Source organism: Haliotis rubra, unplaced genomic scaffold (assembly GCF_003918875.1).
Source record: "Haliotis rubra isolate DU_JTF1 unplaced genomic scaffold, ASM391887v1 Scf1601, whole genome shotgun sequence".
Classification (NCBI taxonomy): domain Eukaryota; kingdom Metazoa; phylum Mollusca; class Gastropoda; order Lepetellida; family Haliotidae; genus Haliotis; species Haliotis rubra.
In genome coordinates, this window is record NW_025765561.1 from 11864 (window position 1) to 34441 (window position 22578).

The following is a 22578-nucleotide window of genomic DNA, read 5'->3' on the forward strand; positions in this document are numbered from 1 at the left end:
AGGTTTGGTGACCTTTACCTAATTTTCAAGGTCACAGAGACACTTTGAAGATTTCAGCATATTAACCTGCATGTTAAGATAGTCAGCAAGATATCGCAAAAAATATTCACTGGATTTTCTTCATATTTGACACCAAGCTTCATCTAGGGAAGGTCCAGGGCCCAGTCAATAACCTTCACTTAATTTTCAGGGTCACGACGACACTTTGAAGATTCAGCTTGTTAACCTGAATTGTCAGCAAGATATTTCAAGAATGGTTCACTGGATTTTCTTCATAGACTTTCAAGACTTCCCTTGATTGTTTTTCAATAAGCAATTTCTTTTGTACTATTTGTGCATATTTCATACACTATGACATTCATTTCAAGGTCAAAGTCAGTCTTGAAAACGTGTGTGTTTGAACAACTAAAGAGCAAGATATCAAGAGAGGTTGACTGGTCATGTTTTTGTTGACATTTAACTTCATCTTAAACTTTCATTACTTTATAAGTTTGATTTGATAATTTGCGGCGGGGGATTATGTCACCTTAGTGACAATGCTTGTTATATTCTAGGTTTATGTGCCATGAATGTGTAACTTATTTAAGCACTATATGACTGAAATACTGCTGATATGACAAGAACTCTTAACTCACTCACTCGTTTTCGTCCTCTTTAGTGGTGGTCAGCCTGTTTGGAAATATAAACTTTCTGTTGATGCAAAATTGGTCAAACCAGTAAAAATTCTAGCAGCATCCAACTGTATTCATTCACGTTTATTTTCACTGGAGGCAGAACAATTGTTCCACATATCGCTGGTAATCCCCACACAAAAAGAATTTTGCTTTACTTGTGAGCCGCAAGAGTTTCAATTATACATAAATCTTTATATGAGATCAAGCTCTAAGCCGAGCAAAATCTGCACTAAAATCACCAAGTCAAACAAGATATGGCGTATAAACTAGTGCAATTTCAAGTGAATGTTCTTCTTTATCCCAGTATAACACAAGGGTGTTAGGTGGTCTGTATGATATGCACATAATAATAAACTCTTCTGTGGCAGGAAAGCCTAGGAATACATATTTTCATAGATGTTTGACTCTAAATCTTCTCTGTGTTAAACGTAAAACTATGAAATATATTCATCGATACATCTACCCTTTCTAAAACAGGGGCGTTGGGGTAGCCTAGTGGTTAAAGTGTTCGCTCTTCACGCTGAAGACCCGGGTTCGATTCCCACATGGGTGCAATGTGAGTAGTATATACACTGAGGGTACGAGATCAAGTCCAACAAAAGACTCTGTAAAGCTTCATTTATGAAATAAAGCTTTTGTCAGTCCCTTATCTCTCTCCGCAATTGTATATACCACTGTTTGAACCCCCAGTTAACTTCCTGGTCACTATGACCGTGAACCAACACTTTCCTGATCACGTGACACGATAGCTCTATGTCGTGTTGACCTCGAGGAAACAGTTGGTTACAGGATACTATTGGGATCACTCGACAGTTAAATATTTTGCTTGGCGGGTAACATTGTGCCGTATGGTATGATCAATAATTCCTCTCTGACGAAACCTCTCTCTGGTCCATCTTTCAAGTAGTACAAGTTCGGCTCGTCGGCTTTGATGTCCACTTTATCTATGTTGTAAGTGTTGACTGACCATGTCGGATCGGTGGGTCGTTTCGAGTGTCCCCTTCGTGTTCCCCGGCTCGTAGAGGTACCTCACGAGGGCCCTATCAGGTATCTGTTTCTCCTTCCCCACTTGCGATGATGGTACTAGCCCGGTTCGGCTATCACTGATTTCAGTTTGATAAGCGTCGTCCGGTTTCTTCGGTTAGCCGAAGTGGTTTTCGTGGTTGATGGCGACACTGCCACTTGAGTGTAGCGCTATCCATTCCGTCGATCGTTTTCCAGGGTGGCCATTTCTCTCGCATACTGATGCCCGAATAAGCGCTCGGCCAAAGTCCTATTGAATCTCTCAACTATGGCTTGACTGCGATGAGCCCCGGCCGCGCCTCGCCTGACCTGGACGCCGTGCTTGGCTAGCAGTTGTGACATGGCACCCATGAACTCCCGTCCGGGATTGACTTGCAGTTCAGTGGGCCATGTCAGCGGGCTGCGCTTGTATATGCGTTCGAATCCGCGGGCTACCGCGGTTAAGGGTTCGGCTTCTTTGTAGCGGCTGGCCACGTCCACGACAGTTAGGGCATACTTGTACCTCTTCTCGTGGGGTAGGAACAGGAGGTCGGCCTGGTGGACGCTATTGGGTACGGCAATGCCGAACTTTCTTCTAGGCACGTAGCGCGGTGCCGGTAAATAGATCTGCCACAGGGCTTGTTTTTCAAGCCACGCTTTGGCCTCGTTTGGGGGTACTCTCGCCATTTTGGCAAGCTTATGTATGGCGCTCGCTCCTTTCCAGTACCCACGCGGGCTGTAGTAAATAGCCTCAAACTTTCTTTGGTTCCGTGACATCGTATATATACACCTATGTTCTTGGTTCAATTTTCTCATGCCTGTACTGCGTGCGTGTTGATCCCGTCGATGGCTATCCAACGCCCGTGTCCATCGGGTGATAGGGGCGTCTTGTTTATCGTCAGTCCATTATATCTTGTGTCCATCGCTTCTCAGCGTGTTCATCTGATGCCTGAAGGTGCGGGTCTTGAACAGGGCTTCCTTGAATCTGGCGTGTTTGATGTGTTGTTTCACCACATACTTCTTGACACCCTTTGCCTTTCGGATCTCACCATTGTCGGCCTTCAGGATAGAGTACATCTTAGGTCTCAAGCCTATGTACTCGGGCGATCGGCGTGCCGGCACACTTTCGTCCTTCATCTTACCGAGGACCTTTTGTTAACCCTGCTGTTTTTCGCGAAATTCTCCATCATCTTACCGAACACCGAAGTTGTTCATGAGCTTGTAGAGAGTTCTTCCTCGAAGTCACTGGTGGCCAGCTTTTGCAGGTCCGTGTTCATTCTGATGTAGGGATCCATCCGCGGGCTCTAGTCGAACTTGAGCACCCTATGGGTTTTAGTCAGCCTCATACCCAGCGACAGGTACAGCTGCAGAGATGCGATAGTGAACAATGTACTTGGTCTTGTTCATCAAGTTTGAGTACGAGTTTTTCGGCGTTGGCTGGCTTATTACCCCCACCCTCCGTTGGTAGTCGGACATCCAGTCCGGGTCTACCGTCAAACGTTCTGGAGCCAGGGGTAGCTGTTGTGTGACTTATGTAATGCTGTTGGGTACTCCAAGTCAACCCTCGGTATGTAACCCTACCCGAATCGGTGTATGCGTAAGCTCATGGCGTCTATCTCAGGCACCCACTCGACCCTCCCGGTGGGTAGATACTGGCTCATGGCCCAACCGTACAGGTTGTTGGCATCGAGATAGAGGAGATGATTAATGGGTTTGCTAGCATTGTAGCCCTTCACGCATTACTTATTGTTGGCTCTTGCATACCGTTTGGCAGCCATGGAAATCCCACCTCGCCAATCCTTTCTGGATGAACAGGTGCATGTTGCAATCGGTGAGGAATTCCAGCTCAACTCCGGTTTTCTTCGTCCTATAGTCCGGCATGAGTCACGACTTCATGTTTACCCCGGAGTAAGGCTGAACATACTCAATGGCACCATTCTGCTTTGTATCGAGCAACATTTTGCCGTTATTTGAAACTTTAGACTTCCCAAATTGTTCAGTTCCTCATTAACTTTGTCAGCGATCAAAGCTTGACAGCGTCGCCGATGTCTATGTTCTTATCCACATGCATGCACCAGCCTCTCAGATAGTTACCTACAGAAGCATTCAGTGCTTACCGAACTCCTAGATCAACAACTCTGTGCTGATGCAACAGTTCGACGAGCTCCGGACTTCCTCATCACGGGAATAACCTACTAACCCCAGCTCTCGGGCTTCCCGTTTGAGTTGTTTCACTGAGTGTGGGGAGGTTATGCGGGTGCGTGCAACAGTCGCGACTAGCCGGGGTTTCCTCATGCGTGAATAACCAGTTAACCCCAGCTCTCTGGCTTGGCGTTTGAGCTGTTTCACTGTGGGGAGGGTTGTATGTCGAGTAATGTAAACAGTTGGGGTCTCCTCATTCAGGAGTAACCCACTACACCTCGTTCTCTGCGAATCTGCTTGAGCTCTCGGACTGTAGGCAGTTTTATACCCAGGTGTATACAATCTCTAATTGGGTCGCCAACAAGGGAGGTAACTCCTCCAACCTTAATCAAAAAAGGAGGCACCGTAAAATCCTTAGTAAATATCTAGATAGACCTCATCGATTATACCCTCAACCCACCCAGAACATGCGCAGAGTAGTATGGTGTCTTGTATTATTTGCAACGAGGCGTCGACATACATATCTATCTCCCCGTGCACATCTACTCGTCCACCATGAAAGTAATTCCAAGTGTACCCAGCCCACGGTACATCAAACCCTACTTTCACTGTGATTGCAAATGCGAAGCACCCCAGCTTAAAGAGTTCACCAACAACCAGAGGTTTGAGGGCACTGACCTCTATACTTCTGCCTACATCCATCCGCCAGCTTCTCAGGCATTCCCTGGGTTCAACTTCCACGAACTGTAGACTATTCATCATTATACGTGTACACAATTTCTAATTAGGTCTCCATACTAAGGAGGCGCCTACATTCGTTTATGTAGTCCTTTTTCTCCACGAGATAAGCTGGTGCCTGACTACGTTTGCCCCGTGGGCTTTACATAAACAGTAGTGACATTTCACTCCAATACCGCACACGGAACACGTGTAGTTCGCGAAATACCTCCTATGAAAACAGCAGTACCCCTCAGTCCTACATCTCCTACCGCAGGTCTTGGTCTTCCCCATAAGTATGTACTGGCATCGGTACGGGGCAGGTCTCATCTTTGGTATACTCATATGGGGACCTAGTTTAATTGCTTTTACGATTAAGCGCAGTCGCTGCTAGACCCAGCACGCGTGCGAAAGTCAGTTCTCGGTCCTTTTGTCCATGCGGGGATGGTGTGTAGTACTGAGCAAGTGTGGGCTCGTGGAGTGGTTCGAGCTGTTTGCCGGTTAGTAGGTAGTATTCTCTCGCTGCGTCGTCGACGTCATGGAACGTTTTAACGGCATGGTTCTCACGCTGGAGTCGTTCGACTCCCGTAGTTTCGAGAACAGGTAATTACTCCCGGAAAATGCCAGGCCGTTGACTAAAGCCCTGCGACCATCATAGCGATCGTAGCCATCCCTATATATGTCTATATTTACTTCAAAAAATATTCTCGGTATGATCCCTTGCTTCACGAGGATATCCTTGGTGGCCATCGCCATACCCAAATTCATGATGAGCATGCCCATATCCTGCAGGTCGAAGTCGAGCTTGTTAGTCGGTTGTTTGAGGACCATCTTGGTCAACCGACGGCGTATCCTACGGCTAGGCGTGGTGGCGTGGTATGCTTCGTTCTGAACGTTTTTCCCCTCAGACATGATGTATATGATATAGAAATATATATTTAATTACATCATAATATGGGGGTTTACCTCTACTCGTGCCTGTGGGGGTGGGGTTGGCTTTGGGGATTTACGATGTAGCATGAATAATGAGAGAGCCGCAGCAGTTGTGCCTACAGCTATCCACAGAGTATAGTTACTCTTGTGATGCTTAGCCAAACCACCTTTTGTACCGGCGGCGACCCTTTTAGGGTTCTTCTGCTTGGTGACTTGTACTGGGGTCGGTATCTCCTCTGACAACGGGGTTGTCTGGGCAGCATCCATCTTGTATACTATTATGATTATTATTCCCTCTTTAAATTGACAATGCTTTCGCCTTGATGATGCAGCTGTCACCGGGGCTAAGAACATACCGTACTTATGGTACAGCAGAAGCTGTTCGATAAAGGGGGTCCTTCGAGGTCCTCCCACAGGTAGAGTCGACGTTCCGGGGGAATGGGGAGGACATACGATGCCAAACCGGTGTAGATCTGCGCCATGGTCGATTTTATGGTCTTCGTCATCTAGGCCCCGAGCCGGGACTCATATCTCGCGTACAGCTTATCAACCTCATCGGCGGGTAGTTTCTGAATCTTATCAGTAGTGATATTGTCCCCAAAGTATTGTTTGGCCTTGCCGCCGACCGCCAGCGCCATTAGTTTCTCTCGCTTGTCGTCATCAGGTCGCTTATCACCCTCCACCAACAGTTGTTCGAGCAGAGCGTTGCACTCCATCCTATAATATGACAAGCGAACTCTAATGATATAATAACCGATACGAAGGCTAAAAAACACAGCGAGATAAAGGTTAAATTGCAGGCGATGAGCACTTCACAAGCCATATAGAATAGTAACTTTTAATTGCTAAGACATTGCTTAGCATTGCTTGGCATTTGCTCAACATTGCTTAGCATTGCTAAGCTAAAACACCCTATAGTCCACGGGTTGGTCGGTCTTGAGCACGAGCTTAGCATGCTTCGTCTCGGCTAGCTGCCTCTTCACCCATTCCCGTTCTAGTTTGCTCATCACATCGTTCTCTCTCAAACACTCCTTGAACGTAATCCCTGTCCTTGCAGTGGAATAAGGCCTCCCATCGCGTCTGCTCCCTGAGGTCTTTCAACACCGAGTTGAACTTCTGCGTTAGCACCCAGACGCTGTGCTTTGCGTGCCTGCCGGAGAAGGCCAGGTACGATAGCATGTCTCTCTTTTTTGTTATCTCCTTGTTAGCGCTGCAGTCGCCCAGGATGAACAAGCGTCGACTCCTTTAAATTTCCTGTGATAAGCCTTCAACCAGTCCTGCAGACGTGTTCCCGGGTCCGTCATCACCCAAGGTCTTTCCGTGTACGTTCTATTCATGTGCAAAGTAGGGCACATGATAACGATGTTATCAAACACATCCCGGTAGTACCCCTCCAGCATATCCAGCACGAAAACGGTCTTCCCACAGCCCATCTGCGCGCACTATGGCGCAGTCGCGCGGGTCATGGGTAGATCAATAGATGGCTTGCACGAATCTCCCTTCCGGCGGCTACTACAGTGTGCTTTCGCTAAGCGATGAAGTCTTCAAGCCCATGGGAGCTGAACTCAAGATGAACGACTCAAACGGCACAGTGGTGTTAACCAACAACGGAAAAAAACCCTTCATGCTCGGTCGACCATTGGCGAGGACTCTCGGGATGTCGCCGGATGAGAAGAAACCCACAACTACCGTCACAGGCACGAAGTTACCCGACCTAGTACCGTAACGAGAGCTGTGCATTCATCTCAGTCAGTTGAGCACAACAGACAACATTCAACGTGGCCACCCTTCCACGATACTGGGGGCCGTGGGGTAGCCTAATGGTTAAATCGTTGGCTTGTCACGCCGAAGACCCGGGTTCGAATCCCCACATGGGTACAATGTGTGAAGCCCATTTCTGGTGTCCCCCGCCGTGATGTTGCTGGAATATTGCTAAAAGCGGCTTAAAACCAAACTCAGTCAGTACTGAGAGCCGTACCGGTGAAAACGGAGAAGTACAACGACGGCAGAACCGAGTCGTTTTCACCGCGGCAGTACAAGAGGTTAACTCGGGGCACCATCCCTGAGTTGGTAATATCGGTTTTAGATATAAAGCATAATCCTGTGAATATAGGATACCTCAGCATAACGCTGCACATAAAATGACTAGCGCACAAGGTCCCGAATGAAGTTGAAAAATGCGTCAATGTGGGGATCTTCGACCTCGAGGACACACCGGATTCGGCGACCCCAGAGTAGATGGAAAACTATATGCCTTGCAGCTTAAAAGCAGCATTTACAAGCGGCGTTGAAGTCCCCTCCATCGGTAGAACCCTAGGTGATATAGTAGATACCTCAGGGCTGCCCTCAACACTTTCGGTTCGACCTAGTCCTCATCGGTGATGATAGATGGTCGGTATACCCATCTTCGAAGGCAAACTGTTTGACTTAGAAGATGTTGAGAAGCACGGCCATTGTTAGAAGCAAGCATTTTACCCTCGTTTTCACCGACGCTGACAAGTGGGTGTTGTTGCCCACTCAAGTCGACTGGTTTCTCAACATTAGTCTCGGCTCCCCCTTCGTGTTCACGGAGAACAAAGACAACTACCTAAACAAAGTCGTGAACAACTGAACCCTGCTCGTGGCTTACGTCCCGGCGCAGAGGCGTAGTGTAATCATCAGCCCACTCTCGAGGTATGGCAGCCCACATGCTATCGAGTAAACCGAGGGTGCAAGACGTGGCATTGCAGATGGTGTCTGAATTCGGCGGTGTGGTTAGAATCCTGGAAGGTCTACCAGCAAATTCCACGCTGGCCATCCAAGTCTACCTAGGGGAACCATCGCCGGACGAAGTCGAAGTCGTGAAGGGAATCAAACTCGGGTGGGTGAAACGGCACCAGTATCAGGTTTGCACTGTTTACGTGCGGCTGGGTGTAGACTCTCACACCAGTCTGCAGGGGGTCACCGTGACCGTGGAAGACACGATATCACTCACCAAGATCTTCCTACCCGACAACATACACCTCATGGGGTTGAAGTGCACCCCTGAGAGGTTATCAGAAAAACAGTTGGAAACTGTCTCGTAATAGTAATATAGCAATGACCAGTCATCGACCCAATGCCACGCTTAACGATCTAGGAGACACGGAGGGATTCGATCTGCCTGGCGAGGAAGACGCCTTGTACGTCCTACACTTGAAAGACAATGTGTATAGGCGGGCGGCAATGGCCGATCATCGACCCAACATCACACTCGGGGACCTAGGAGGCATAGAGGAATTCCATCAGCCCGGCGTGAACGGCACCTCGTACGCCCTGCGATTAAGAGGCGGCGTGTACGTGCGGGTGCCTCTGGCAGACGACTTTAGAGAGCCCAAATGGTTGATCAACATGACCCTCACCACACCTTACGTCTCTTTTCCCAAGGGTGGTCCTATCACTAGTCATATCACCGAAATTAAGAACAATGGTATCTTGCTCGGGGGTTTCATCCCCCCAAACTTTCAGAGTATAAGAGTTTCCCAAACACCAAATCGCCCGGGCTACATGTTAAATACAACCGAGGATGCACGTTTAACATTTACATTATACGCTGGCCTACTACATTCTATGGTTATGCCCCCAGGCTCCACATTCATCATAGAATTCTTTTTCAGAGACGACATTGATGAGGCTAGGGGCTGGGGTCCCCCCTGGCGCCTTTTACCTGGGGTGGAAATAAAATGGCCACATTCATATCCATTTAGGGACCGCCATTGTCGTATCATCATACGACGGAGCTTGGACCCCTCACTGGGGTTGCTGCCCCCCTTAATAAGCAACCATATAGTTAGTATAGAACAAGAGTTACCTATTAACCTTTCCACTATTCATCTACACGAGCACGAAGGCCTTATAAGGCCTTATCAAGTACATTGATTGACTATTACATGAAGCCCAATTAAAAAATATCTTGTAGTATATTATACGCACAGGATGGGCCTGTACCCAGTCGTAGAGGAAGTCGCGAAGACACTGGAAACCGTAGACGGGTTTCGGTTGAAACAGTTATGTGACGTAAAACGCCAACTAAAACAAGACCGCGACACACGGGCAGCATTGTACAAGAAGTACCATAGAGCTTTCAATGTTGTGGATGGGGTTGATACCACCCTTATGGCTATCAGTATGGGGTTAGGGGCAGTAGGTGTGGGGTTGTTGACCACCATCGTAGCCGCACCCGTAGTGCTAGGCATCGAAATAACAGCTGGGGTGTCAGGGTTGGCTGGATTGATGTTTAAGTTTGCGTCATGCAGACTGCATCGTAAGGCATTGAAACACGATGAGATCAGGATCCTAGCCGATGCAAAGTTAAACACCATAGACGACCATATTTCCACCGCACTCACTGACCATAAAATCTCAGAGGGAGAGTTTCGTTTGGTCCTCTCTGAACTCGCAAAATATCATGAAATGAAACGAAATTCGAAACAAGTCTCGTAAAAGAACTGTCATCAGTGAAGACGAGAAAAAAAAGTACATAGAACAGGGGATACAACAAGCCCAGCAAGCCTTCATTACGAAAATCAAAGAAATCATAGGAGATTCACGTTAAACTGTTTTGCTGAGATCAACATCATGTAGGGTAGCCACGGGCCGCCGTCAGAGAGGAATCACGGCACAATGTTACCCCCCAAGCAAAATATTTAACACTTACCTTGTCGAGTGATCCTAATAGTATCCTGTAGCCAACTGTTTCCTCGAGGTCAACACGACATAGAGCTATCATGTCACGTGATCAGGAAAGTGTTGGTTCACGGTCATAGTGACCAGGAAGTTAACTCGGGGTTCAAACCTGGTATATACAATAGCGGAGAGAGATAAGGGCCTGACAAAAGCTTTATTTCATAAATGAAGCTTTACAGAGTCTTTTGTTGGACTTGATCTCGTACCCCCAGTGTATATACTACTAATGTGTTAAAGTCCATTTCTGGTGTCCCCCGCCGTGATATTGCTGGAATATTGCTAAAAGCGGTGTAAAACCAAACTCACTCACTCACTTTCTAAAACAAGAATGAAAAAGGTCTAATTTCAAATAATTTTTGCTTGCAGAATCATCAAGGTGTGTTTCAGTTGAACACAATATGTCGTTTTCAGAATTTTGATTAGACATGCGAGGCAGTTTGTATCGTAGACTTCTAGTATGAAAGTGAAATATGGCTAGTTCTTTTATGGAAGCGGGTTCACTGAAATTGGACCAGGAATTTGTTCCACGTTTACCTTCAATAGCTGAGTTGTTACAATGCAAACCTAGCTATGCTCTGCACTCAAATGATCAGTCATTTCCTTGTGGGTTAGACCAACTCCGTGGTGTAGTGGTTAGAGCGTCCGCCCGCAGAGCGGAAGGTCGCGGGTTCGATCCCCGACCGCGTCATACCAACAGACGTTAAGATATGGTACTTGTTGGTCCCTGCCTGGCACTGGGCATTAATGGGTACAGCAAGGACTGGTCGGCTCGGAGTCAGTATAATGTGTCTGAGTGGGGTATTCATGCTTCACTGCGGCATGGTATCTCAGTGGGCTAGCACTATAAAACCAGCCTAAGTCTGGGCTAGTACAAGCAGGCGCACATACACATACACACGCATGCATGTCGTCATATGAGCAAAATATTCTCAAGCACGACGTAAAACCGACTTTCACCTCACCTCACCTCACCTTGTGGGTTAGCCTATTGGTTATAGCGTTTGCTCATTCTGGGTTTCGATTCCCCACATGGGTACAATGTGTGAAGCCCATTTCTGGTGTCCCCGCCATGATATTGCTGGAATATTGCTAAAAGTGGGGTAAAACTACAGGGCTACAACGTGCTGGTCACACTGAACACTTCATGAGTCTTGTAGTACTTGGTACTTTTGTTGTATAGTTACATATTGTACAGGCTGTAAGCCCCTTGTCATCAACATGCTCGACCTTTTTAATAGCATTTATTCTGTTTCGCTTCCAATGCTAATGAAGCTGAGATCAAGGAGTGCAACTTCAATCATTTTAGTTGTTATGAAGCCACTGACGCATGAGATTATGAATGCTAACTCCAATAACTGCAACAAAAAAACACAATCACTGGAAGTGTGTACAGAGCACGTACAGTCACACGATCACGATCACTTCATCAAACATTTTTGATAAATTCTCTAAAAATAGTACAGTAAATAACCAGGAAATTGGCCCAAATGAGCACTAAACTGTTACAAACATGATATCATCTTATATTGTCCGTAATCCCCGATCACTATCACTGGCGCGCTCACTGTACTGAATCACTATCACTGGATGCCTGCAGTACAGGGTCCAGGGGTTGAATTTGTCAACCCCAGATTGAAATATTTTTCAACAGCAGTTACTCTGCTATTTTTTTCGTTAGTTGTCGTTGATGAGGTGAATCGTTAAATTCATGATTTCCAATTCGTGATTGAAAAAGTATTTTGGACATAGATAATGACAATAACTAGATCTTGGTATGTCTTACATATGAATGCTCATTAAACTTGGGATAAAATTCTAACATCACAAAAACTGCATTTGTTATGAACAGTGCTCCTCCACTGATGATGCGTTCACCACACTTGTAACTGTGATGGTAACAAATATAAAATGCTGGTACCTTCTTACAGCTTATCCTCTGCTGAATAAATTATACCTGGAAAGAACATGGTATTAATTTGGAACATCTTCTTACAGCATGCTGTGTACTCACCTGAAAGGCTGATGAAGAACATTCTGGCTCATATTCACTACATGCCGGAGTCATTGGAATGGCAATGCGCACACATACAAGGTCTTGTGATGAGTTTGCTCTGCTCTTCCAGTATAAAGCTGTGAGTATATAATTTGTTTTCTGACATCTGTTGAGTTTTATGTCCAGAACACAGTCTGTAGTATGGTTTATTATATATACCCATGTAAACTTAGGATAGTAATACAGGGGTGCAATCACGAATTTGACGACGTCATCCATATTGAACCCCTGCCATTACGCTTATGATTTGTTTTATTAAGTAACTTCGAAGATGTCATGGGAGCAGAGAAACAACTTCGTTCTTGAACTCGTTGTTTCTCTGCTCTCCATGACATATTCTCGTTCAATACAAAACATCCAAATGCACTAGTAGGGCGTTGTATATATGTATCAAATGTCCTGTAATGGCATCAGTAATCTCCAGCTGAAACATGCAGACAGGAAATTTCAAAGCTGATGTATGGGATTAGTCGCAGTGTGTTCTACTGCGACTGTGTGTTAAGCATTCATTCACTCAAGAAGGCATGGTTTGGATAAGTCGCCAAATGGCGATTTGAGGGAGTCTGAACCACTGATCTTGCAGCACATAGAAAAGTTCAGCTGAAGTGGTCAGTGGTAGTGCTGGTTATCGCTCACAATGTACAGATTGATAACCGAAGCTCAGCAATCGATCAATAATTGATTGTAATCTAGGCGATTGAGGATATTTACTGTTGAGGTCACACGCAAGTTAACAACATAACAATAAGAAACCTACCTTCTAAAGTTTGATTTGATGTTTGATTTTCATCCCCCCAGCATGTAATAGTCGACACCGCATCCGGCCGTCTGTAATCATTTTGTTTCCGGAGCATAACTCAAAAACCGTTCAATATTTTTCAACAAAACTTGCTAGATATATCAAACAGAATTAAAGGTGGTGCCTTTTGCTATTTACAGATTTTTGTCATTTTTATTTTTCTCGGTTTGGACTTAGTCTCAAAGGGAGGGGTGGGTTTCGTTTCCACAGCACAACTCAAAACCATTCAATATATTTCAACAAAACTTGGCAGATACATGAGACAGATCCCAAAGTGGTGCCTTTTGCTATTTGCAGATTTTTGGCATTTTTATTTTTCCCGGTTTCCATGGAAACGTTTCGGACTTAGCTTCAAAAGGGAGGGGTGGACTTTGTTTCCAGAGCACAATTCAAAAACAGTTCAATATTTTTCTGCAAAAATTGGTAGTTATATGAAACAGAACTTAAAGTGTTGCCTTCTGCTATTTACAGATTTTTGTGATTTACTATTTTCTCGGTTTCCATTGAAACGATTCAGGCTTAGCCTCAAAAGGGAAGGGTTGGTTTTGTTTCCGGAGCACATCTCAAAAACTGTTCAATATCTTTCAACAGAACTTGGCAGATATATGAGACAGATTTTGAAGTGGTGCCTTTTGCTAATTACAGATTTTTGGCATTTATGTTTTTCCCGGTTTCCATGGAAACGATTTCGACTTAGTCTAAATAAAAAGAATCAAGCTGGACTTAAAGTAACTGTCAGATGATTTGTTCTTTCAAATATGTGGGGGTTGGGAGGATATGTCATCTTCTGATGACTCTTGTTAATGTAGGTGTAGACCCGATTTGATTTATTAAAACTGCCCTTGCGCTTTTTCCTAGTCTGTTTAATTGTAATGATACTGGTCTATGTAAACATTTAGATCAAGTCTACTAGAGGATATTTCTTATGCACTTCTGAAAGATCAAAGCATGTTCCAAATCAGTCAGCACCAGGCTACTTTGATTCAAGGTCATAGTGTATGTGTTCTATTTTACAGATATACCTTGTGGAAGAGCTCCTGAGCCCCATCATTACACCATTCATTCTTTGCTTTTGTCTGAGGAAAAAATCACTAGAAATTGTTGATTTTTTTCGGAACTTCACAGTGGAGGTTGTTGGGGTTGGTGATGTCTGCTCCTTTGCTCAGATGGACATTAGGAAACATGGAAACCCACAGGTGAGAATGCATGGAATTTGTATGTGTAACCACCTCAGTGACACATTAGCACTTAAGTATCTCGAAAGTGTTTCCTTCCAGGATAATCACTGGCCTGTCATTTCTTATCTGTACATCAGTTATAAGTGAATATAATTTTTAAATCTTTGTTGCATCCAGGTTTCACATTGTATTTTTGAATAAATGAAACAGGAAATTGCAATGCAAAGTGCTGCTGTCTGAGATTTAAAACATCTATGTTAAGTCATCTATGTTAAAAAACTCCTTTGGGCCAGTGTATCAGTCTACTAATTCAGAGATGCCAACCTCTATGATTTTATCGTAGTCGCTACAAATTTTATCCTCAAACTATGCCAATACGATTGCACTAGAATTTCTACGAAATTTGAAGAAAATTCATTAAAAATCAGATATATAGACAAAAACATATATTTTCGTTGATTAAATACATTTTCACCAAAAAGAGACAAGGAGAAATGCAGTGCTGATTATTTTGAACTCTGCTGTTGGAGGTATGTGAAATGAAATCTTCACTCTTGATTAGTCTCATATTACCTTTCTCAGAATCCATCATGATTTTAAGTATTTAGTTGACTACTAATTTTATGGTCAAACTACTAATTTTGATCCTCGAAACTACTATTTGCAACACTTTGGGGGTGGCATCTGTGCTAATTGTTGGGTGCTGTAAAGTCAGGGGTGGCCCAATTATCTAAGGTGCCATATTTTTCTCCAGAACCTTTGGATCAATAAAATCACATGATTGTTTCCCCCAAATTTGGATAAAACAGCATGTGAGTATTACAACCTCTGTCGGTTCGCAATAAAAGCTCCACATGTTGGCCTCGATCATCTCTCTATATACTGGCATTGTTTTCAGTTGAGATTATTGCCAGTCTGAGAGGATTACAGAAACAATATATGTTGTCAACCATCTTAACATAGATGCATTTGTAATATGTAAGAGATGGGAATTGAATTTCTTTTCATTAAATTATGTCCTGAAAATAATAGTCAGGACAATGTATAATATTTAAAACTTATCCTTTCTCACGTCTTGTACTCTCTCTCTCTCTCTCTCATGTTCGACACCTGAATGGAAATGAACTGTAAACAAAGTTTCCAGCCTCTCTTGTACCATTCACCCAAACACTCCCCACAGCTCCCATTACTGGACATCCTTTAAGCCTCTGAAGCATGCAGCATGCTCTCCGGTTGATCATGTGACTCCTTTGTCTCATCATTCTCTTTCTTATCGCACAGCAGTGCAGATGTGCTGTAACTGAAGTTATAATTTCACTCAATCCTATAACACCATGAGCAAGCAAGATTCTTCATTTAGAAAATGGAAATTTTGCTATCAATGCAAGGTCTCATCAGACTTTTATTTGAACAAATATTTGAGAAGCTTGTTCTGTCCTGATGTAGAACCACCCAAGTCTACAGTCGTATCCAGAGTGGTGGTGGTGGTGGTTAATCAGTCTCAGGATGAACAATATCCCACACCAACCCCGTCAGATACAGAGGGCGTGACGGAGCGTCTCCCGTGTATCAACCGTCCAATCTATGATCCAGTCTTCAGCAGTGTCAGCAGATCAGCCTTCTTTGACGGTTACAGCGCAGCTTACGACTTCACCTATATCCATGTCCTACGAATGGCGGGCCAGTCAGGTTCAGTGAATCGCACCAGTTGGGGCGGTTTGGCAGTTCGTTCCAGATCAGCGATTCAATTCAGTTCCACGTATCAGCCTTGGGATTCAACTTATCCCTACAGTAGTGGGATACCGGAGCCTCAGACCACTAATTCATCACAATAAGTTTTACCGGTTTCTTGGGATCACACGCGAGACACTCAACCGCAACTTTGACATGATGGTATGTGCACTTTCCACTGTGTGGAGACAAATACAACAGCCCGAACAATGTCGACTGGAACAGCATGTTGGGGAGACCTCACCCCCGAACTTTCAGATTGGACCCACTACAATTTCATGATCCTCATCTCCATCTCCTTCATACTCGGAAGATTTGTCCACCCCAGAGGGGGCTATTGACTAAGTGGACCCTACAATGATGTTAGCTTGGATTGTGGACAATCTTAAATTATTGAAGAGTAGATCATCAGAGGATATGTTGACCACTTTTCACATGAAGGATCAGGACTTGTATCCATTAGTTTACCACCTCATCCGTGTATCACTCAGATGGCGGCTTAATTAGATGAGGCCTTTAAGAAGTTAAAGCGGGTTTGTGATAGATTTTCTGTCCAAGTTCTCGTTGTCAGAAGCTCAAGTACTTGGGTTCGGCAATCTGATCGTTTCACCTACTGTTGATGAGGACATATTTTCACTTTGTCCTAAGTGGAATGATTCACCTTTCCTCATCGTGGACTGAGAACCTATGCACTTGGATACTGGAATACGTCGGACCCTTCCTTCCATCAACTGTATCAACCACATACTGTGACTCAGGAGCAGGTGCACATCATACATGATCCGTTCCAGGTAGTACTCAACCAGATCACACACTTCCGAGGATACATGCTAGCAATCAGACTACGTGATCCACTTCGTGTGATGAACGCTACAGAGTTTAACTTTTTTGCCAGCTTTGGTTCATCATCTGTTCGTTGCCACATCACTCTGAGGTTGGGGAGCTCACTTTCACGATCTTCAGGTGGCAGGGATGTGGTAATCAGACAAGCAGTCCCATCACATAAAATAATCTGGAGTTCAAGTCAGTCATTCTAGCCATATCTCATTGGACCTTCAGTCGACCAGTCTTCTCATATAGTCAAACAACTTGACGGTTGTATGGTACATCAATCGGGCGATTCAGTTCTTCCAGCTGATAGACTCCCTGAACATCACAGCGAGAGCCAGACAGATACCATGGGTGGAAGAACGTCATCGTAGATGCCCTATCACGATCAGACTGACCATCCCTATCCACATATCTTCCAATCCATCTGTCTCCCAATCACCTACCCTCAGGTGGATCTATTTGTAATAAGGTTCAACAACTAGTTACCCAGGTTTGTCTCTCCAATCCCAGATGCTCTAGGATGGGACAAAGCAATGTCTTGGGAGAATCTGAACGTTTATGCATTTCCGCCACCGGCTCTACTACCTCGAGTATTACAGCAGCTATAGTCCACCAAGAAAATGACTCTGGTTATTTTTGTGCCTTACTGGTCGGCTTGAAGTTGGTTCGTAGACTTTCTAAAAGTCGCCGATCCAGAGTGGTTCTACCCGTCTGAGATGATGCACTGGTCCATCCACACACAGATTGACTTCAGGGGTCCCTGCAGACATTCCATATTCATGTATGACGCATTTGCATGATTGCCAAGGTTTATTCCAAGAGATTGGCTGGGGCTATTACCTCAGCTCATTGTTCTTCAACACTTTCTCTATGATGATAAATGTAAGAATTTTTAGGGTTACTGCAGAGTGAAGGGTATTCTGTCCCCTACTGCAGTTTCTGCCCAGCAGACTGTTGCCAAGTACCTACAACATTTGGGAACATCTAAGCAGTTTAATGGAACCACTTTAGCTACGGCTGCGGGCATCAAAATATCGGCTCATACAAGCTAGCCGATCAGTCCAAGAAATTCTGAGCTTCTGCTTGTGATCTTTCCATCATGCTTCAGCAACTCGTCTCGAATGACTATGAACCTCTAGGTGAGAAGAGTTTTGAGCGCATTACTTTCAAGACCTTCTTCCTGGTAGTATTAGCTACTGTGGCTTGAATGTTGGAACTCCATGCTATGGATGTTAATCATGTTCAATTCGAGGGGAAGAAACGTGGAAGTTTTCCTGGGTCTTCCGTGGGACTTTATAGGGCAGGGCATGTGGATAGGCTCTTCATTATCCCACCATTGGCCACTATTCTCAGGCCAGATCATATGGAGGATCTCTCACTCTGCCCAGTTAGAGCCTTAAAGGCACAATGTCACACATTTTGACAATATTTTGGTATGTATTATATTTATTTGGGCACATGCATTTACATTAGCTTCTTTAAGGATCTACATTGTTGCTTCACAAGACAGTCAGAGGCTACATAAACGTCTCTTCATTCCGCTTTCAGCAGCTTCTTTGGCAGAAGCATTCTGGATGAGATTGACTATTCTTCAAGTTTACACCTTCGCCTGACTTACCCCTCCAGATACATCGACTGGCATGAAACTCGAGCACTAGCCTCTACGATGGTTTTACACGGCAACTATTTGTTAACTTTCACCATGGAGGGATGCTTTTGGAAGTTTGAGACGGTCTTTGCCTCCCACTACTTATGTGATCTATCAGTGACTGATCCGGAAGGACTACATCTATTTGGTCCCTTGGTACCTGCGCAGCAACTGTCCTTGGCCAAACAACCAAGATAAAGGCATCATCGGATATCATTTGTGATATCAGTGTTACCTTGTATTGTATATTACCGTAGAAAAGCCGAATTTTGAGGATGAAAAAAAAGCAGTCTGTAGGAGGAGGGCGGCTTATCTAACAAACAAGAGTAGACGATTTTGTCAGTAAAGAGGTCAAATTAAACAACACTAGATAACATAATTTACCTATTCAGTGAAAATTTGTTTTTTGCTTGGCATTGTCTTATATGCAAGGATTAAGATTACTGTGTGTAACTATTATATAAAAAAAATATATTCTAGTATTGTGTCATTTTAATTGCAGGTTTTGCTCTATACATGTAAAATATTTATAATCATAACTAAGGTTATGCGACAGTTTTCTGGAATGGAACAGTTTTGTGCATGGAACAATTTGACCTGTCACCGATGTGGTTTTGCACGTTCTTGCTATTTCCACCTCGTAAACAGTTTGTTGACATGTGATCATCCAGCTTCACTAACTATGACCTTTGGCGAAACAAAATATGTGTGCGTATCCATTTTATGTCAACTACACTTCATTTCGAGACGTGAGTAGACGCACTATGTTAGTGATTGCTGTGAATAATGCTTGCCTAAGTTACAAATATATTCTTTTTTTAACATTATCTCATTGTTGATACCAAAAGTGATCGTTATGATATTAAAAATAAAACAAACACAGGTTCCTACCGTAGGGGTCAGTAAAATCTTTATTAGATACTATTCTCACCAAACATACTCACATATTACATCCTGTTGTCTTGTGGTCTGAGTTGGCCGCGATTAGGAACCAATTGAGGGGGGTCGGCTCATGTACCAAACATACCGTTTTGACACTGATTTTAAGGGTCAAGTTATTGGATCGGCTTATCTATGGGAGTCGACTTATCTATGGTAATATACAGTATATATGTTATAAACATATATTTGTTGTATTTTAGTCTTGTTCTCTTTTTTGGACTTAGATCGACCTAACCTGGATTTATACTTGGGCATAATAGTATAGTTGCCATTGAGCGACTTCGTCACAGACTGAGAAGAAACAGCCTTATATTAGAATGCAGAGGTGATCAGTGCTCATGCTTACTGTCCTCTACTCTAACGAGCAATCACTTCAGTGAAATGTGAATACCGAACTTCAGTGATGTTCGAAGCGTTATGCTCCGAAGTCCCGAAACATTATTGGCTAGCTTAGGCAAGGATGAGTGAGTGAGTGAGTTGGGTTGTACGCCGCTTTTAGCAATATTCAAGCAATATCACGGCGGGGGACACCAGAAATGGGCTTCACACAATGTGCCCATGTGGGGAATCGAACCCGGGCCTTCGGCGTGACGAGCGAACGCTTTAACCACTGGGCTACCCCACCCGCCCCTAGGCAAGGATGAAGCTAATGGTGTTACAAGCATTGGAGTTATGTAGTTAATTGTCAGACTACAATCATATTGGGCCTCCTTGTACGGCATCATCATTTGCCATGGTTATTATGCAACTACAGACACTGAGTAATCTGCGGCCCACTTGAATAAGTACAAGAGGTGAGATAGGATAAGTTTTAAAAATTTGAAAATTTTAACTACAAATTGTATATTTATAAATACTTTTCCTATCTCACACGATGGATGCCCGACCGACCTACTGCACTACACAGATTATGACTTAGTTCCAAGAAGAGAATGATCAGACAAAATGAGTCACATGATCAACCAGAGAGCATGCAGCATGCTTCAGAGGCTACAAAGCTTGTCCAGGAATGGGAGCAGTGGGGAGTGTTCAGGCAAATGGTACAAGAGAGGCTGGAAACTTGTTTACAGTTCCTTTCCACTCAGCTGTTGATCCACAGAAGAATTCCATAGAAAAACCTCAGATGAATTTTTATTCTGAAGATAGCCTGTTCATACGTCTGCACTGAGTGGTTACAGAGGAAAGTATGAAGTAGCAATATGGTGGTTTTCAGGGAGAGCTAGTCTAGGGACATAACTGCTACTCCACACAGGGAAACATCCAAAGGGAATTATCTCCCCTAATTATCTTTATTTGTTTTCTAAGGATAGTTTGGAATGGTCAATGAAGTGGAGAGGGAAAGGCTAGCACAATCCAGAGGGAATGTTCACATCAATAATTAAGTGGTTTACATTACTGTAGCACTTGGCAGTACACATTATGGCCGACCTGATTCACATATGACATCATGAGTGTAAAAGGTCATGTGTGTTCAAGGACTTGCTTGTGGAATATGCATAATGGCTGAAACTGAGATAGCAGATACTGTTTCTCTGATTAAAATATCAATAACAATACTTTTGGATAAAAAATTGGGGAATATGTTTCTGATGATTTTATCTTTAACCGAGTCAATTTTACAATATTTCCGTATTCTCCTTTAATTTCTAGCACTGGATTTGACTTACATTGTGTAAATATGACACAAATGATGCAGTACATTTTTTGTATTAATACCTGTTTCAAACAAATCGTTGTGCATATTGTGAGTAGTAGTATATACAATGATTGTCCGAGACCAAGTCCAACAAAAGCCGCAGTATAGCTTTATTTCATAAATAAAGCTTTTGTCAGGCCCTTAGATCTTGCCACCATTGTATATACTACTTTTGAATCCCCAGTTAACTTCCCGGTCACTATGACCGCGAATTAGCACTTTCCTGATCACGTGGCACTATGTCGTGTTGACCTCGAGGAAACAGTTTAATGTGAATCACTCGACAAGGTGAGTGTTAAATATTTTGCTTGGGTGGCAACATTGGTATAGTGCCGTATGGTATGACCAATAATTCCTCTCTGACGAAACCTCTCCCTGGCCAATCTTTCAAGTAGTACAAGTTTGGCTTGTCGGCTTTGATGTCCACTTTATCTATGTTGTAAGTTTTGACTGACCATATCAGATCGGTGGCTCGTTTCCGAGTGTCCCCTTTGTGTTCCCCCCGGCTGGTAGAGGTACCTCACGAGGGCCCTATCGGGTATCTGTTTCTCCTTCCCACGCGATGGTACAGCCGACTCAGCCACCACTGATTTCAGTTTGATAGCGTCGGCTGGTTTCTTGCCGGTGAGACGGGTGGTTTCGTGGTTGATGGCCGACACCACCTGAGGTAGCCGAGCTAACCATTCCGTTGATCGTTTCCCCGGGTTGACCATCTCTCTCGCATACTGGTGCCCGAATAAGCACTCGGCCAAAGTCCGATTGAATCTCTCGACTATGGCTTGGCTCCGATGGGCTCCGGCCGCGCCATGCCTGACCTTGGTATCGTGTTTGTCTAGCAGTTGTGACACGGCACCCATGAACTCCCGCCCAGGGTCGACTTGCAGCTCTGTGGGCCATGTCAGTGGTCTGTGTTTGTATATGCGTTCGAATCCGGGGGCTACTTGGGCCGCATCCTTCGCGGTCAAGGGTTCGTGTTCCTTGTAGCGGCTGGCAACGTCAACGACGGTTAGGGCATACTTGTACCTCCTGTCGTGGGGTAGGAACAGGAGGTCGGCCTGGTGGGGGCTATTGGGTACGGTAATGCCGAACCTTCTTCGAGGCACGTAGCGTGGTGCCGGTAAATAGATCTGCCACAGGGCTTGTTTTTCAAGCCACGCTTTGGCCTCGTTTGGGGGTACCCGTGCCATTTTAGCCAGCTTATGTACGGTGCTAGCTCCTTTCCAGTACCCACGCGGCTGTAGTAAATAGCCTCAAACTTTCTTTGGTTCCGTGACATCGTTGTCGCCCCGACAGGGTATTTATATATACACCTATGTTCTTGGTTCAATTTTCTCATGCCCGTATACGTGTACGTGTTGATCCCGTCCATCGAGGACAGGGACGTCTTGTTTATCGTCAGTCCGTATATCCTGTGCCAGTCGCTTCTAAGCGTGTTCATTTGATGCCTGAAGGTGCGGGTCTTGAACAGGGCTTCCTTGAATCTGGCGTGTTTGATGTGTTGTTTAACCACGTACTTCTTGACACCCTT

At 44.4% G+C, this 22578-nt stretch overlaps 1 protein-coding gene across 1 annotated transcript in view; it reads left to right on the top strand.

Moving 5' to 3' along the window:
• Positions 1 to 12271: 12271 nt before the first annotated feature.
• LOC124271473 (autophagy-related protein 9A-like) overlaps positions 12272 to 22578 on the top strand; it is a 33892-nt gene continuing 23585 nt past the window's right edge. The window contains exons 1-2 of the mRNA XM_046706629.1: positions 12272 to 12304; positions 14041 to 14220. Coding sequence (XP_046562585.1) covers positions 14191 to 14220 — 30 coding nt within the window. The 5' untranslated portion in view covers positions 12272 to 12304; positions 14041 to 14190. The remainder of the gene's footprint in view (positions 12305 to 14040; positions 14221 to 22578) is intronic.